General features: G+C 44.3%; 1 protein-coding gene across 10 annotated transcripts in view; it reads left to right on the top strand.

The window, feature by feature from the left end:
- LOC106832843 (interleukin-10 receptor subunit beta) overlaps positions 1–19001 on the top strand; it is an 86696-nt gene that overhangs the window by 23049 nt on the left and 44646 nt on the right. For 2 of the 10 annotated variants that reach the window (XM_070488793.1, XM_044750824.2), the window contains one exon: positions 16748–16856. The exons of 1 other annotated variant lie outside the window; for it this stretch is intronic. Coding sequence is in view for 4 of the 9 variants with exons in the window: in XM_044750827.2 (XP_044606762.1) it covers positions 15838–16021; positions 16748–16856 (293 nt within the window). In the remaining 5 variants the exon portion in view is untranslated. Of the gene's footprint in view, positions 1–10033; positions 10328–15690; positions 16022–16747; positions 16857–19001 lie in introns of those variants that run through there. 7 more of the 10 variants (XM_044750822.2, XM_070488795.1, XM_044750827.2 and 4 more) reach the window with 7 other exon arrangements.

Raw genomic sequence — 19001 nt, forward strand, 5'->3', positions numbered from 1 at the left:
GGTACCACTGTCTTCTCATTGCTCCCTGTTGAGTGGTGTGCAGTTTTGCTTTGTCCCATCATTGATGATGTTCAATCGTACCATTTGATTAAGATAACCTCTGCCAGCATTTGTCACTGTCAAGTTACTCTTTTCCCCTTTGTAATTAGTAAGTATTTTTGTGGGGAGATACTTTGAAACTATGTAAATATCCTGCTATTTATCAAATTTCGATTTATTCAGTATAAAAAAAGGAAACCACCAGTATGGACTCATAATTTTCTTTTTTATTCAATGGGTTATAATCCACGACTAGCACTATTTATTTTGATACTCTAATTGTCCCTGTTTGGGCCAATCCTTTTGACACGCCCCTATCATTCTCTGAGCACTTCCTTGCTTTCCTGAATAAGATATTCCAGATTTACCTTGTGCCTTCCCTGCCCTTATGCTGGAATCAACCATTTCTCCAAGGAACCCAGTTCCTTTTACTGGGGAATTATATTTAGAATCAAAGATCTGGGTACCAGATGTGCTCATCACTACTGGAATGTCACCAGGCCCCTCAGAGGGCAGAGCTGGGAGAGAAAATATACACATGCACGTGAATGCATTTATATCTCAGAAGGCAGCATTAGGGGGAATATATATACACACACATACACATATATGCATTTATATCTATACTGATTTCTATATCTATCTATCTTTCTATGGACCTATCTATCCATCTATAGAAGATTATGAGTTCACATCCATACTTCTAGTTCCAATCCAACACCACAGAGTTGGTTCTAGTCTCTCCTTTTCAATATTTGTAACCTCTCTAACCGTGAGAACCCTAGCTCCCATTAGCCTTAATAGATTTATATGTTAATTGATCCCCCTGTATGTAACTGATCTCCCATCACCCCTACCACCCACTTCCCAGCAAGGATGCCCTCCTCAGAGCACCTGGGTCCAAAGACCCCACTCCAGGCTGTTCCAATGAGAACTCCCTCCTCATCCCTCTCAGGCTTTAGTGGCTTACACTGCCCCCGCCCCCAGCGTGGGTGCAACCCTCACACTCTGACATGCTCTGAGGCCTCATACCAGGTTGCCCCCACGGATGTACCCCTCACCCTGTTAAGATTCTGACACCTGTGATGGGTTTCCATGGCTCCCCCATCCCTCATTGTCATGGCCCCCTGCCTTGCTCTGCCCCACGTAGTGGCTTTAGGACTCTCTTTCTTCCTGATCCTCAATAGGCATCTCATACTTAGCACTCCAAGACAAGTTGGGTTTCCATCCTCCACCCCGGGCCGTTTCTCCTTCTCGGTCTTTCCCATGTTGATTCATGATCCCACCAGCCACTCTGCTGCTCAAGCCCACGAGCACGGCCATCTAGGATTCCACGCCAGGCTCTTTCCTTCCTTGGCTGGTTCCTGCCCCAGCGGCTTTTGGATTTTAGCATTTGCTCTTCTTCCAGCCTGGTCCTCTAGAAACTCTCGGCCTCAGCCTTCCAATGGTTCAGGTCTCAGCCCAGGTGTCCTCAGCCGAAGGAGGCCCTTCTGGACCAGCCTGTCTGCTGTAGCTCTCCAGGCACTCTCCAGCTTACCACCTGTTGCTTTGTCTTCATGCCACTCTGAAATTATCTTGTTCACTTGGGGTTTGTGTCTATACCACCGTGCCCCACCCATGGGAGTGTAGGAACTCAGCCTGTGTCACATACTGAACTATCTCCAAAACCCACAACAGTGCTTGGCATGGGTGGGTGCTCAATAAATATTTCAGAGTGAACAAATGTGAATTTTTAAAAATATAGTGGACTTTATTTATGGAAAAATAGGGCATGTAGTACCCAGATTTCCCGTACACCCCTCCTCCACCACATTTCCTCTATTGTCAACACCTTGCATAGTGTGATACATTTGTGACAATCCATGAGCCAATATTGATACGTTATTATTAACTGAAGTCTTTAGTTTCCATTAGGGCTCATTCTTTATGCATACAGTTCTATGGACTTTGACAAATGCATAATGTCATATATCCACCATTACAGAATAGTTTCACCGCCCTAAAAATCCCCTCTCTTCCACTTACTCATTCCTACCCTCTTCACACCAAAACCCTGGAATCCACTGATCTTTTTACTGTGTCTGTAGTTTCACCTTTTCCAAAATGCCATGTAACTGGAATCGTACAGTAGGTAGCCTTTTCAGACTGACTCTTTCCATTTAGCAATATCCATTTAAGGTTTCTCTAAGTCTTTGTGTCTTGACAGTTCATTGCTCTTTATTACTGAATAATATTTCGTTGTACGGATGTGGCACAGTTGGGGTATCCATTCACCTGTTGAAGGAAATCTCGGTTGCTTCCAGTTTGGGGCAATTACGAATAAAGCTGCTATAGACATTTGTGCGCAGGTATCTGCGTGAACACAAGTTTTCAATTCACTGCAGTAAGTGCACGGCTGCTGGATCATATGATAACAGTATGTTTAGCTTTGTAAGTTGAAACTGCCAAACTCTCTTCCGAAATGGCTGTACCATGTCACATTTCCACCAAGAAGCAATGAGCATTCCTGTTGCCCCACATCCTCACCAGCAATTGATGTTGTCAGTGTTTTGGATTTTTGCCATTCTAATAGGTATTTGGTGGTACCTCATTGTTGTTTTAATTTGCGATTAATTCCTCTGTTTTGGAAGGTTATCAATTGTCGATTCAATTTCTTTTTTTTCCGTAAGATTGACACCTGAGCTAACAACTGTTGCCAATCTTCTTTTTTTCTTTTTCTGCTTTATCTCCCCAAATCCCCCCCATACATTGTTGTATATCCTAGTCTCAGGTCCTTCTAGTTGTGGCATGTGGGATGCTGCCTCAACATGGCCTGACAAGCGGTGTCATGTCCACGCCCAGGATCAGAACCAGTGAAACCCTGGGCCGCCAAGGCAGAGCACATGAACTTAACCACTCGGCCACGGGGCCGGCCCCCCAATTTCTCTAATAGATATGGGATGATTCTGATTATTTCTCTTTGTGTGAGTTTTGATAGATCGTGTCCTTCAAGAAATTGATCCATTTCATCTAAGTTATCAGATTTGTGGGCATAAAGTTGTTCATAATTTTCCTTTATTATCCTTTTAATGTCCATGGGATCAGTAGTAATGGCCCCTCTTTTATTCCTGATATTAGTAATCTGTGTCTTCTCTCTTTTTTTCTTGGTTAGCCTGACTAGAGGTTTATCAATTTTATTTCTCTTTTCAAGAAACCAGTTTTTGGTTTTATCGATTTTCTCTATTGATTTCTTGTTTTCGATTCCTTTGGTTTCCTTTCTCATTTTTATTAATTCTTTTCTTCAGCTTGCTTTAAATCTATATTGCTTTTCTTTCTTCAGTTTCCTAAAATGGAAGCTTAGATTATTGATTTTAGGTCTTTCTTCTTTTTGTTTTTGTTTGGTTGGTTGTTTTTTTTCTTGAGGAAGAATAGCCCTGAGCTAATATCTGTGCCCATCTTCCTCTACTTTATATGTGGGACACCTGCCACAGCATGGCTCGATAAGCAGTGTGTAGGTCCATACTTGGGATCCCAACCTATGATCCCTGGGCTGCCAAAGTGGAGCACGTGAACTTAACCACTGCATCACCAGGCTGGCCCCTCTTCTTTTTTAACATAAGCACTCAATGCTATAAATTTCCCTCTAAGCACTGTTTTCACTGCTTCCCACAAATTTTGATAAGTTATGTTTTTACTTTCATTTAGTTGAAATGTTTTTAAATTCCTCTTAAGACTTCTTCTTTGACTTATGTGTTATTTAGAAGTGTGTTGTTTAATCTCCAAATTTGGAGGATTTTCTAGCTATCTTTCTGTTATTGATTCTTAGTTTAATTCCCTTGTGATCTGATTGGATACTTCATGTGATTTCTATTATTTCAAATTGGTTAAGATGTGTGTTTTTTTGTTTTTGAGGAAGATTAGCCCTGAGCTAACATTCATTCCCATCTTCCTCTACTTTATATGTGGGACACCTGCACAGCCTGGCTTGACAAGCAGTACATAGGTCTGCGCCCAGGATCCAAACTGGCAAACCTTGGGCCACTGAAATGGAGCTTATGAACTTAACCGCTACACCGCTGGGCTGGCCCCATTCAGCTCTGTTTTATAGCCCAGAATGTGGTCTATTTTTGTGAATGTTCCATTTGAGCTTGGAAGCTTGCCGTTGTGGGATGCAGTATTCTATAAATGTCAATTAGATTAAGTTGACTGATGGTATTGGTCAGCTCAACTGTATCTTTATTGATTTTCTGCCTGCTGGATTTGTCAATTACTGGTAAAGGACTATTGAAGCCTCCAACTATAATCATAGGTTTGTCTTTTTCTCCTTGCAGTTCTATCAAGTTTTGCCTCACATATTTTGACACTTTGTTGTTAGGCACATACACATTAAGGACTGTTGTGTTTTCTTGGAGAATTGACCCCTTTATCATCACATAATGTCCTCTTTATCCCTGATAATCTTCTTTGTTCTGAAATTTGCTTGTCTGACATTAACATAGCTATTTCGGCTTTCTTTTGACTAATGTTAGCATATCATATATTTCCCTATCCTTCTACATTTAATCAATCTGTGTCTTAGATTTAAAGTGGGTTTCTTGCAGACAACTTACAGTTGGGTCTTGTTTTTTATCCACTCTGTCAGTCTCTGTCTTTCAATTGACATATTTAGACCATTCACACTTAAAGTTATTATTGATATAGTTGAATTAATATCTACCATACTTGTAACTGTTTTCTATTCATTACACTTGTTCTTTGTTTCTTTTTTTATCTTCTACTCTTTTTTCTGCCTTCTCTGGTTGTTGTTTTTCTTTTTTTAGGAAGATTAGCCCCAAGTTAACATCCATCACCAATCCTCCTCTTTTTGCTGAGGAAGACTGGCCCTGAGCTAACATCTGTGCCCATCTTCCTCCACTTTACATGTGGGATGCCTGCCACAGCATGGCTTGATAAGCAGCGCATAGGTCCGTGCCTAAATCCGAACTGGTGAACCCCAGGCCCCGAAGCAGAGTGCATGAACTTAACCACTGCACCACTGGGCCAGCCCCCTGCCTTCTCTGGTTTTAACTAGCATTTTATATGATTGCTTTTTCTCTCCTCAGTAAGTACATCCATTATATTTCTTTTTAACATACCTTTAATGATTGCCCTAGGGTGTTCAATGTACATTTACAACTAATCTAAATCCACCTTCAAATAACACTATACCACTTCATGAATAGTACACGCACCTTATAACAGAGTATTCCCAGTTCTTCCGTCCCATTCCTTATAAAATTACTATTATACATTTCACTTAGCTATAAGCTATAATCACCCCATACATTTCTGCTATTATTATTTTGAAAAGTAATCTTTTAGATCGATTTAGAATAAGAACATAAAAGATTTTACTTCACCTTCGTTCACTCCTTCTCTAACACTCTTCCTTTCTTTATGTAAATCCAAGTTTTGGGCCTATATTATTTTTTTCTTTCTGAAGAACTTCTTTTTCAAAAAATTGTCTTTATTGAGATCATAATAGTTTATAACTGTGAAATTTCAGGTGTACATTATTATTTGTCAGTCACCATACATATGTGCCCGTTTACCCCTTCTGCCCACTTCCCAACCCCCTTCCCCTCTGGTAACCACTAATCTGTTCTCTTTGTCCATGTGTTTGTTTATCTTCCACATACGACTGAAATCCTGCAGGGTTTGTCTTTCTCTGTCTGGTTTATTTCACTTAACATAATACCCTCAAGATCCATCCATGTTGTTGCAAATGGGACAATTTTGCCTTTTTTATGGCTGAGTAGTATTCCATTGTGTATGTATATATATATATACACCACATCTTCTTTATCCATTCATCAGTTAATGGGCACTTGGGTGGCTTCCATGTCTTGGCTATTGTAAATAATGCTGCAATGAACATAGGGGTGCATGGTCTCTTTGAATTGCTGATTTTAAGTTATTTGGGTAGATACCCAGTAGTGGGATAGCTGGGTCATATGGTATTTCTATTTTTAACTTCTTGAGAAATCTCCATGCTGTTTTCCATAGTGGCATTCCCACCAGCAGTGTATGAGGTGCTTTTCTCCACATCCTCTCCAACATTTGTTGTTTTTTGTCTTGGTGATTATAGCCATTCTGACCTGTGTAAGGTGATATCTCATTGTAGTTTTGATTTGCATTTCCTTAATAATTAGTGATATCGAACATCTTTTCATGTGTCTGTTGGCCATCTGTACATTGAAGAACCTCTTTTAACATTTTTCCTTTCTGAAGAACTTCTTTTAACATTTCTTGTAAGGCATGTCTACTGGCAACAAATTCCTTCAGTTTTTGTTGACCTGAGAAAGTTTTTATTTCTCCTTCACTTTTGAAGAATAATTTTGCTGGATGCAGAACTCTAGGTTGCCGGGGGTTTTATATTTCACTCCGCTCTCTTCCTGCTTGCACGGTTTCTAAAGAGAAGTTGGATGTAATTCTTATCCTTTTTTGTGTAGGTAAGGTGTTTCTTTCTTCTGGATTCTTTTAAACTTTTCTCTTTGTCTTTGGTATTCTGTAGTTTGAATATAGAATGCCTAGGTGTAGTTTTTGGTATTTATTCTGCTTAGTATTTTCTGAGCTTCCTGGATCCATGGTTTGGTGCCCCTCATTAAAATTTTGGAAAATTCTCAGCCATTATTGCCAGAGATTTCTTCTGCTCCTTTCTTACCTCCTTCTGCTTCTGACATTCCTATTGTGTATATGTTCCACCTTTTGTAATTGTCCCACAGTTCTTGAATATCCTGTTCCTTTTTTTCTTTCATCCTTTTCTCTTTATTAGTATGGGGATTTTCTATTGACATATCTTCAAGCTCACCGATTCTTTCCTCAGCTGTGCCCAGTCTACTGATGAACTCATCAAAAGTATTCATTTCTGTTAAAGTATTTTTTACTTCTAGCATTTCCTTTTAATTCTTTCTGAGAATTTTCATCTCTCTACTTACATTGCTTATCTGTTCTTGCTAGTTATGCACTCTTCCATTAGAACCTGAGAAGTTATTTTTCCCCTTGATATCAACCAATTCTAACACCAATTGGGTATTCTAGAATTCAACTCAATTCTGACACTGCCTACCTTGAATTAGTGTCAACTTCACAGGTTTCAGGGCTCAATCCCACAAGGCTGCCCTCACTTCAGACACGAGTCACAAATACTGGGTCCCCAGGTTACTCACACTTCTCTCCAACTTGACCACAAAGTCGGGGGTTCCCATGACCCCCTCCTCAGGTTCCATAATTTGCTAGAATGACTCGCAGAACTCAGGAAAGTGCTTTACTTACTATTAATGGTTTATTATAAAGGATACAACTCGGGAACAGCCCAATGGAAGAGATTCACAGGGCATGGGACAGACAGGAGGGGCACAGAACTTCTCTGTCCTCTCCAAGGGGGTCACCCTCCCAGTGTCTCAATGCGTTCACCAAACCAGAAACTCTCCAAATCCTGCTGTTTAGCGGTGCATATGGAGGTTTCATCATGTAGGCATGATTGACTATTAACTCAGTCTCCAGCCCTCCTCCCATCCCCAGAGGTTGGGGGGTGGGGACTGAAAGTTCCAGTCCTCATTGATTATAAGGTTTGTCTTTCTGGCAACCTGTCCTCATCCTGAAGCTATGTAGGGGCCTACCAAGTGTCACCTCATTAGAACAAAAGATGCTCCTATCACCCCTATTGCTCAGGAAACTACAAGGGATTTAGGAGCTCTGTGTCAAGAACTGAGGGCAAAGACCAAGTAACTGTCTATGAGACTACAGAACCCTCACCATATTAATCATGAGGATTTTACATCCCTAGTCTGATCGTTCCAAATTCTCTGCCACATCTTAGTCTCGTTCTCAAGCTTCCTTTGTCTCTTTAGATTGTGTTTTTTCCTGCCATTTAGGATACACTATACTTCTGTTGAAAGCTGGTCAAGGTGTATTAGATAACAGGAGCTGAAGTAAATAATCCTTTAGTGTGAGGTGCTATGTTTATCCGACTAAGAGTTAGGCTGTGTTTAATGTTTGCTGTGCCTGTAGGTGTCAGAGGCTTTGATTCCATCTAGTGTCCTCTCTTTTGTCTCCACTATTGTCTTTGGGTTTCCCTAGAAACTCTCTCTTAAAAGGAGTGGTAATCTGCTGTTATTACACTAGAGTCATGTGGATGCGATGGGAAGGTATTGTGGAAGGGAGCATTCTATAAGCTGTGATTCAACCTCAGAGTTTGTTTTGAATGGACCTGAGATCCTCAGAGGAGTTTCTTAGCCCCCCTCCTTTTCATACTTCCCCTCACGACAGACAAGTAAACTAGAGGGGGCTGAGCCGTCTAATTGCCCTCCAGCTAGGTCAGATTAGGCTCTGGCAGCATAATCCCCCTGGAAGGCAGGCTTTTGCCACGGAACACCCTGAGTGTATTTCAGAATGGTTACTTTTCCCCTTCGCCTGGCCAAACAGGAGAGAAGTTTTCTCTGGGGTTCACCAGGAGAACCTGGTGGGGGCACCTGGGAGGAAAGCTGAGGAAAAGGAGACAGCCTCACTAAGACTTGGCCTCTGGGAGTTTTAACTCTCACGCTAGTCCATGCTCAGTCTCCAGCAATGAGTCAAGCACAGGTTAAGTTTTCCTTGAGTTCCAGAAGCTTCCACTCCCTGTACACTGAATCCTTGCATTTGTTTGTCTCTCCAGTTTTCGGGGCTGCTGTTTTCCCTGTGACCTCCATTCACTGATGGCTCTAAGAAGAGTCATTGATTTTCAGTTAGTTCAGCTTTTCTCTTGTTGCGAGGAGGGGAGTGACAACTTCTAAACTGTTTACATCTTGGAGCAGGCTGCATTTGCTTTTTAAAATCTCTTTCCTGATTATATAAGTGAAAATATTTACTACAAAAATTGGGGAAGTAAAAAGAAGAAAATTAAAAATTATCTATAATGGCCCAACCTGCAATTAATCATAGTTAACATTTTGATATATTTCTATTTATAATATATACATTTATATAAAAGGGGGCCTGCAGCACATGGAGTTTGGCAGGGGCTTTCCCCCACTTTCAGAGACTATTTCTGCAGCTTCTCTAAACTGCTGCTGAAAATATTTTCAATGTTGAACGCCTTTTGTGAGGAGCAGGACCCTGTGATGAGTTCCCTTCAGATCTTGTGGGGCTGGTGAGAATTCCGCTGCTCTTGAAAACTGAGGGAACATGTGTCGCAGACTGACATCCTCTCATGACCACCTGTGTGCTTATGGTACAACCGGGGGTCAGCAAATGGCAGTTGACTCAATAGATGAAAATGTTCCTTTTTTCATCTACAAAAAGTATGAAAGCTCCTCCTCCTTCCTTTCCTCAGAAGCCAGAAAATTGAGTGAGATGGAATGCTCCATTAGGATAACCTAGGTGGTTAGCGTATTTCTTTTCTCTCCTTGAAAAGTATTTTAACATTTCCATTTTAGTAGCTTTAATGTTTAAAATATGCATACATTTTACTGAAAGCTACCTCATATTCTACTCTGGAAGTTGACAGGATATAAATAATAGGTAAACAAGATAACGACGGACTAACGTGTCTTTTCTTCACCTACTCCGAACATATTGATGAGTGGGGGACTGGGGGAAAGACCCACAGAGAAGGGGGTCAATATTTACAAAGGCTTGCTAGAGCCTGGAAGTATACCAGCCTTTACAACTCAATAGTAGCTATTTTTATCCCTGTTTTATTGACTGGAGAATTACGATGGGAGAGCTTTATATAGCAACCAGTAAGTGGGGGAACCAGGAGAGACTCCATTCACATATTCAACACACTTTTATTGAGTTAATAAAAGGTGCCAGGCATTGTTCTAAGAGCAAGCACTCTTCTAGCCCCTGAAGATACTGTTTGTAGATGAACAGGCCAAATCCCTTCTTTCTCCCCCTGCGCAGTTTACATGGGGCCGGGGTCGGGGGTGCTAAGGGATCAACTCAATAAACACTAATTGCTGGATCTGGTGGCCCCGCCCCCGGCCCGCCCCCCACCCGCGGGCCCGGAGGCTGGCGGAGCCCGGCGCTCGGCGCGCGCACTCGCGTTGGGCACTTGGTTCACCCGCGGGGAGGGGACCCGGCGGTCGAGCCCTCCCGAGCGGCGTCCGCGGGCCACCACCGGCCGCTCTGCCCGCCTTTGCCCCCCCGTCGGCTGGAGGGGCCGCCAGCAGCGCGCATCCTGGCCGCGAGCGCCGAACCCGGGTGCGGAGGGGCGCCGGCGGAGCCCGGCTCCCGGGGGGCCCGAGGCTAGCACCCCTGGGGGGAGCGGTGAGGCGAAACTGCCAAGGTAACTCGGGGATGGCGGGGACGGGGGTTGGGGACCGCCAGTGCGGATGATCCCCGGCCACCGCCGCCTGCTGCGGCCGTTTCCCGGAATCCTCCTCCCCGACTCCGCCCCTCCCGCCTGTCCTCCGGCCCGCGTCCCCGGCTCGCGCGCCGCTGCCCCCTCCCGGGCGCGCCCCCCGCCCCGCGGCCGTGCGGGGCTTCAAGGGCCTCCGCCCGCCGACTCCGCGGCCCCGCTGCCCCGGGCCGCGCGCAGGCCTCCTCCACCCATCGCGCTTCCTGGAAGCCCTCTTCCTTGGCTCTCAGCCCTGCGCCGCCCGGCACCGCCGTCCCCACCGAGGATGCCCGGGACGCCCGAGCACTGGCCGCTGCAAGATGTTAGCTGTTGCGAATTTGAGGGTCACATCCTCAAGATCCTCTCCGCCTTGCAAAACTGGGTTACTCGCTCGGGCCCTCCGGTTCGGGGCTTTCCGCCCGCCCTCCAAGAGAACCCCCGGAATTAACCGTCCTTTGTTCCCGTGCGGGAGAGGGTCAGAGGGGCGGCCGGGGCTGGAGTGCCCCATGTCCTTCCAGAGCCATCGCTTGGATGCTGGAGGGTGGAGAGGGCAAGGGGACATCGTCGCGGCGGCAGAGGAGTGGACTCCGCTCCAGGGTCAGGAGGGCATGGGGAACTGGGTGCGAGTCGGCGCTTATGTTTCAACCCCAAGCCCATGGGCCAGTTAAACCTAGTTACGGTTCGATCCATCGGCTAGAGATGGCATTACTGAGAAACTCTAAGTATCCCGCCTCCTCTTCTTTCAATATTTGTTTTATTTCCTTGCTTTCGTTTGGCAAGAAGTCTTAGAAACTAATATAACGTGCCTGAGGGTCAGATCTAAGCGGGACGAGGTGGGAGGTGCAGAGGCAGGCGCGGGAGGAAGGGGGAGGGGGACAGTCCGGCCCGTCCCACGGATGTCATTCTAACTTACCCTGAGGACTAAGATCCACAGGCTGTCCCACCCCTTGGCAAGATTTTTAAGTACCCAGCCCTCTCCTGCTGTTCAGGCTTAGGGAGGAAAGAGTGGGAGCGCAGGGCGTGCCAAAATATGCTGTAAAGAAAATGTCTCTTTCCTAGCAATATGGGCATCGTTGATAAGGTTTGACCTCTTTGTCTCAGGAAATGGCTTGAACTTGTAAATTCTGTAATTTACAGGTTGCTTTTCGATTTTAGATTATCAATATATGCTTGGCTCTTTTAACTGTGTTTCCTCTAAAGTTTCTCACATACCTACTTAGAAGTTAAAGACAAGCTGCCTGAGACTTGGTTCCTGTGATTTGACAAATGATCATTTGTCTTAAAAAAAAAAGTTAGGGCCAGCTCCCATGGCCTAGTGGTTAAAGTTCCGGGCTCTCCACTTTGGCAGCCCCGGTTCATTCCTGGCTTGGAACCACACCCCTCCTCTGTCAGTGGCCATGCTGTGGCAGCAGCTCACATTAAGGAGAAAAGAGGAAGACTGGCAACAGATATCAGCTCAAGGTGAATCTTCCTCAGGAAAAAGAATATATTTTTGGAATGACCATAGCCCCAGAGGTTCTATCTCAGAAGGGAAACTTTTATTAAAATATGTATTCCATTCCTCCTGCTTGCACACAGAGAGCCACATTGGCCTCATTTTCCTGTTACGTTTATAAACCTCCCGACTATCAAAGAGTCAATGGCATGTAGTATATTCTTTGACTATCAGTCATCATATTTTACCAAAACTAAAATGCCATCGAGTAGAAGATGCACTTTTATTTTATGTAACCAAGTAAGAAAATACACTGTCCACGGCACTATGTCATGCCACTGGACGAAGCATTCTGATTTCAGAGATGTTCAAATGGAAGAAGGAAATGTGCGTTTTGTAATTTGTGAATTCTAATCTGAGCTAGAGCAGAGCTTGCCAGGACTTCTCCCTTAGAACTTTTCATTCCTTGGAAGAATGAAACTGGTGGTCTGCAATTCAGGAAGCATAAAGGAAAAGTAGTTGGGAGAGCAGGTTGGCCGAAGGAAGAGTGATGAGAAGTGGAGAAAAGAGAAAACAAAGGAGAGAAGAAGGGAGATGTTGCGCTGGGAGGAGTTCAGACCCGCTGAAAATAAGCCAGCAGGAAAATGAGTATGTTTAGTTTCCCCACATGCCAAGGTTTTACAAATGGGTGCATGGGAGAGTTGTTCTTAAGCAGTGTTGTTGTTGTTTGAATTATGAGGTTTTAAAAATATATTTAAAATATCAGTGTGCCCAACCACCAGAATCTATACTGGTGAGTCAGCAAAAATCTTGAAAATCCTCCCTAATAAACAGGAAGTAAGGAAACCAAATCTTAGTTTACTTAGCTTTTCATTTTCTGACAAAGGAGGAGTAAGTGGGCTCTTCATGCTGGTTGGAGGCAAGTGAGATGGGCAAAGTCAGCTGGGCTGGGTGGGAGCAGAGAAAGCCAACGCCACCATCAGGAGAACCACCCAAAGGCCCGGTGGTTAACCAGCCCTCACCTCTCCACCAGAGGCAGTGGACTTGCCTATAGGATGCTTAACAAAATCTTCCTGAAGAGAGCAGGGCCCAGTATCCTGACATACTGTGCACTCCCTTGACTTAGCTCCCCCAACCCAACACTGGTCCTCTGGGCTGGGAAACTGCCCAGTCTTTACAGAACAAACTGGAATCAGGTACAGTTGTGAAAAGGAGGTCAAGATTTCATTCCAGTGTATCACAGTAACCAGTGACAAAGCCATCCAAGTATGAGCAAGGTCAACAGAAATGGTGTGGGGGAAGAAAGAAAGAACGAAAGGAAAGGAAAGAACAACGTAGCTTGCAAGGAGCCTTACTAAAAAGAAAAGTTGCGCTTGGAGCAAAGGAAATTCCTTATGCTAGCCTAATATCCTACAACAACTTGATAAAAGTATGAATTCCATAAAATAAACTCAAAGATGAGAACAATTTTTAAATTGAGATGAAAAGGGAGATTGCAGACTTAAGGCAATAAATTGAAGACCGTAGAAACATAATTAGAGAAGAAATAAGAGGAAAGAGTAAAATAGATGCTACCGAAAATAAAAATGTTTTAATAGAGGAAAAGCTTGATTTAAGCCCAGTAAATGAAGATGAAAAGAGGCAAAGCTTAGGCCCACTAGAAAGAATCTGATGTAAGGGGCTGGCCAGGTGTCATCGTGGTTGGTTCACGCACTCTGCTTTAGCAGCCCAGGTTTCCCAGGTTCGGATCCTGGGCGCAGACCTACACACCGATCATCAAGCCATGCTGTGGCAGCAACCCACATGCAAAATACAGGCAGAATGGCAACAGATGTTCGCTCAGGGCCAATCTTCTTCACATACACAAAAAAAAATCTGGTGTGGAAGACAGACCAAGCACAATCAAGCATAGGATAATTGAGATCCCTGATATGGAGAAGCCAACAAATGGGATAGAAAATGCAAATAAAAATAGGATAAAAGAGATTTTATTGAAATGAGGAAAAAACGGACTGTAGGATAAAAGAACATGCCATTTTGCAGAAATTTTCTTATGGGAATGCTCGGCGCCAAGATATCTTAAATGGTTTAAATTCAAAGAAATAGAATTATTTAGGAATCCAAGAAGAAAAAGACAGAAAGGAGGGAAAACCAAATCAAGCTGGCCTCAGACTTCTCCAGTTCTAAGGGAAAGAAACTTTTCCCAAGAGGGTATTTCATCCAGCTAGGATGTCTTTCAAGTTGAGAGCCAGTAGGCAGGCCTTGTCGAATATGAAAGAACAGAAAGCATTCAGCACCCTTGAGCGCTCTTTGAAAAAAACCTACTGGATTACGAAATCCAACAAATAGCAAATTAAGAGATAAACCAAAATAAAGTACTGAGGCATGGGGACCTCACGATAAAAACGACTGTGGATGAGCACTTGCTTAAATGCAGAATTATTACAAAAATCTTTGGAAATTGTAGGTAGAATAAAATGGGATTGTTATATAAATCTAGACACAAAGAACCAAAACTTATAAGGAAGTAGGCGAGGAAGATGGCAGGAAATATGGGAATACTGAAGCTCTCGTCTTTGAAAGCATGGATCAATCAGTATGGTTTAAAATTAAAAAGTTCTGTGAGCATATAAGACTCCAACTTCCTAATGTTTTCCATAATCTTTTTTTCTTTTAAACCTTGGATATTTCAGAAAGTTTTTCTTATGGAGAAAAATTATTTAAATTTCAACAACTCCTTCAGCCTTTGCTTCAGTTTTTTTCCAAGTAAAATTAAATTTAGTCAGAAACACTTTGTGTATGTGTGTTTGTGTGTATGAGTGTTTATGTATAAAAAGATCTCGGATTGTGTTCACCTAATATTAATGATGGAAATATCTAGATGCTGAGATTTCTACTTTTCTACATTATTTTTAATTTTTTCATGAACATGTAAATTTTTACAGAAACAAGAAAGATACTTGAAAAATAGACTAGAAACAAATAGGCCAAGATATTAACAAAGGTTGATGCTGGGGGAATAGGAAATAAGGATAATTGTTACTTTCTTCTTTGTACCTTTTTGTATTTTTTTTAATTTCCAGGAAAAAATTATATAATTGTATTTGTGTAGTATTTCTGAATCGAGTTCATTCATTGCTCGTTGACTGCCACTGACGTGCCAGGCATCAGTCCGTGCCAGATAGGAGAAAAGACGCGATTATGCTCTCTACCGGGAGACTGGGAGGCAGCGAGTTCCGTGAGGGTTGTCTGTCTGTCTGTCTGTCTATCTGTTTAGGAGGCGTTAGAATTCAGAGAAGAATCACTTCACCCGGGTAGTATCTGTTTGAGCTGGGCGTTGAAAATCAGTAACATTTGTTTGGGTGTCAGTGGCAAGGATTGCTCACAGGGAGAAATGGAAAGACCCAGTAGGGAGTGATGCGTTGCCTGGGGCCCCTTGTTTGTGTGGGACAGTGACTCCAGGGGAATCCAGAAAGGCTGACAACAGCCTTGCCTTCAACCTAAAGCTCTTGGTGCCTTGTTAGGCAACAGTGAGCTACAGGCTGGGCTGGCTACAGAACTTGCAGGGCCCAGAGCAAAATAAAAATGCAGGGCCCGCTTGTTTAAAAAGCAGGAAAAAGTACCATGGAAGGTACTAAAATATACTTGGTCTCTCCACTTGTCATTTTTTTAATTTGCTTTTTAATGTCATTCTAAGTAAAAAAAAAAAAAAAAATTTAGCATGAATTTTACCATTCTCCTTTTATTGTGCAAAACCAGATCTAAATGCAAATGTGAGAAGCATTTGATCATATGGGGAGTCACTGAATTGCTCATTTCATAGCACATCTGGGGAGGGTGCCTCGAAATAGGCAGAAGAAGCAAACTTCAGCCAGACTCAGGAAGGTGGCAAGGAGGAAGGAAGGGTCCACCACCCACACAGCCAGCCCACGAAGCACTCCCTCCTTCACAGGGACACTCTCAGGCCCAGGGCAGCTCTTCACAGGCTCCTGGGGCCCCTGTGCGCTGATGATTCTGGACATGCATGAATGCACTTGGGCCTGAAGCATGCTGGGGTCCCCCTCCTGTGAGCTGTCCACACCCCAGCCTAAGGTGGGCTCTGGAGAAGTCGAGCCCTGAGTCTCCACGTCCCGAGGACCTGCCATCCCACCCCACAGCCTACTGGCAGCATCCAAGGGTCTTTAAACCACTGCTCCTGGACCTGCTAGGTACTTGGATCAAGGGCGACCCAAGTGCTCACCCCGACTAGACCACTTGCTGCCCCTGGGCGAGGCGGGGCACTGCCAGGCCAGGGCAGGGCCAGCTTCCACCCTGCCTGACCCCCATCCTCCCTGCAAACATACCAGGAGGGCTTCAAGGCAACATGGGACTCTCCGATGGTGTGACCCAGCTGCCGCCCCACGTGGAGGGCATCAGCAATCATGGGGTGTAGAAAGAGAGGTCAGGCAGGGCCTGGGACCCATCCTGCAGGGGAGGGGAGAGTAAGACCAAGTATGTGCTGAGGCTCCAAGCCTGGCGCATGTTCCATTGTCCATCAGACTTGACTGCAAAACACAAGCTCAAAGACAGAATTGTTAAGAATTTCAAGACGGCCACAGGAGAGCAGCAAACCAAGTGGGGGATCCTTCTGCGTGCAGGGCCCTGGGGAGCTGAAGCTGGCCCTGGCTAGAGAGATGAGAGTAACAAGAACTATGCTTTAGGAAAGCTGATCTTTCTGTAGTCAGGGAAAGTTTTAAGGGGCCTTGTTAACAATTGCAGGCAGAATACCAAAATGGGAAATTAGATTTCCCAAGCAAGCGAGAATGTATTTGCCAGATATCTGGTTGGAAGTGGAGTGTGGGTCACCAGGAACAAAGAGGGGGAGGAGGCATTCCCTGGCCCAGAGGCGGAAAGCGGGATTTCTAATCGCGTAATTGTGTGTCTATGTTTCTCAGCCACTGGAGGGACCGAGTGTTCTGCAGATGCAGAACAAAGGCGAAGATGTGCCATCTTCAGAACAAAACAAAGGGACCGGAGGCCACAGGGCAGATGTTCAAGTATAAGGTAATCACCCCCAACGTGGCATCCTATAACCTAGGTGCACCCAGCACCCAGGGAATGTCCACAACCATGCAAGCCCTCTGCCCAGGGGTCATGGTGGGAGATGACATATCACAGAGATATCTCCGTAGATGTTCTAAATGGGTGCAGTATGATGGCATAGGTTGTGGGCAGAGGTGCCTAGATATCTCATGGGTGGTGGAGCCTTCAGCGCGGATGGCCACTTTGTCTTGGAATCTTGGATTTCTCTAGAATATCCTGATGCTATCTGTTATCGTGATAGTCAGGAGGACTTTTTAACTTGTTTTTTGTTTTGTTTTGTTGAGGAAGATTCACCCCAAGCTAACATCTGTTGCCAATCCTCCTCTTTGTTTTGCTTGAGGAAGATTCTCCCTGAGCTAGCATCTGTGCCAGTCTTCCTCTATTTTGTATGCGGGTTGCACAGCACGGTGGCCAACGAGCAGTGTAGGTCTGTGCCCAGGAACCAAACCCGGGCCGCCAAAGAGGAGCATGATGAACTTAACCACTAGGCCACGGGACTGGCCCTTTAATTTATTTTTAGCTCGAAGTCAAGTCTGCTAGTTTGTGGTTGTTTTTCATTTTGACTTGAGGCTTGATGTTGCCCCAGTGTTTGGGGGGCAGAGAAACACCAAGAATCTGTAGGACTCAGCTGCTAGGATGGAGACAAAAGCTGAGGGAGAGAAAGAACAAGACTGACTGGGGGCTCCTTAAAGTTCTTGAAGAATTCCTTCCCTCATCTTAGAGTGAGGAAGGCTTTCTAACTATGACTCAAAATGCAGGTGCTAAGCAAGAAAATGCCTTTAAATCTGAAAAGAGAAAACTCAGAAACCCGTGTGGTTGAAAAAAAAAACAGCACAAGCAAATCAAAGGGCAAGTGACAACGGGAGGAGAAAAACAAGGTGGGAGTCAGATCACAAAAGGCCCGTTTCCCTCATACTTAAAAAGCTCCTGCAAACCATTAAGAAAAACAAGCAATGACTCCGTAGAAAAATGGGGAAAAATACAAATGGGCAGTTAACAAAAAAGGACACACAAGAAGCTCTTACATCTGTGAACACACACGCGATCTCATTCAGAAGAAGCAAAATACAGTTAACATTAGTCTGAAGACAGTTTTTCATTTATGAATTTGATTTGTAAAAGTTCCAGGAGCTTGATGATAACCTCTGTGAAGAGGCTGTGGGGAAGCCAAACTTCTCGCACACTGCAGGCGGTTGCATAATTCAGTAGAGTCTTGAGGGCGGGAGTGTGGTCGTTTCTGTGAAAATTACAGCTGCATGACCGCTTTGTGCCAGCTGTCTTCCGTCTGCCCCTCCAGACCCAGCCTCCACCTTCTCCACTCTTTACTTTGCCCTGGGATCTGTCTTATATGGGGACAGCCCCCAGCACCCTTGTCCTGTGACATCTGGTTGGGTTCAGCCAACAGGGAACCCCAAGTAAGAGAAGGGAGGGAAGATGGAGGGATATTCCCCCCCCCCACCCCACCCAGCCCCCTGCCTGCACAGTCACCTTGGGCTGTCTGAGGCTGGCTTGCATCGTAGCTCCTCACACAGGATTCTCTCCTTCCGAATTCCAGTGTTGGCACCTTGCCCTGGCCCCTTCCAGCCCAGGATGGTGACAGCCCCCACAGCTGTTAGCTCCAGGAACTACACTCTTCGTTATGGTTTGCCTACATCCTGTTCGCACGTTCACAAATAACCCCTTATTAAAATCTTCCTCAAAATACACTAACTTGAATGTGCTCTTTCCTCCTGGGACCCTAACTGATATGCCTTTTTGCCTAGGAATCCCACTTCTGGAAAGTTTTCCTATATTTACTTGCACAGATGCAGAGTGACTCATTTCCAAGATAATTCATTGCAGATAAGATCGGAAGTCACTCAAATGTCCATCGTAGGGACTGCTTATATAAACGATAGTATGCCCGTAGAGTAGACCATACAACTGTTTAAAAAAAACAAGGAAATTCTCTTTGATGCTTATGTAGAAAGATCTCCTAAAAATATTTATAAGTGGAAAAAGCAGGGCTTGGACAGCAAATATATATACTACCGCTTATGTAAAGAAGGGGGAAATAAGAATATATGTTTGTTTTTGCTTAAGCATAAAGATATTCTGAAGTACCTA

This window comes from Equus asinus, chromosome 18 (assembly GCF_041296235.1).
Source record: "Equus asinus isolate D_3611 breed Donkey chromosome 18, EquAss-T2T_v2, whole genome shotgun sequence".
Lineage (NCBI taxonomy): Eukaryota > Metazoa > Chordata > Mammalia > Perissodactyla > Equidae > Equus > Equus asinus.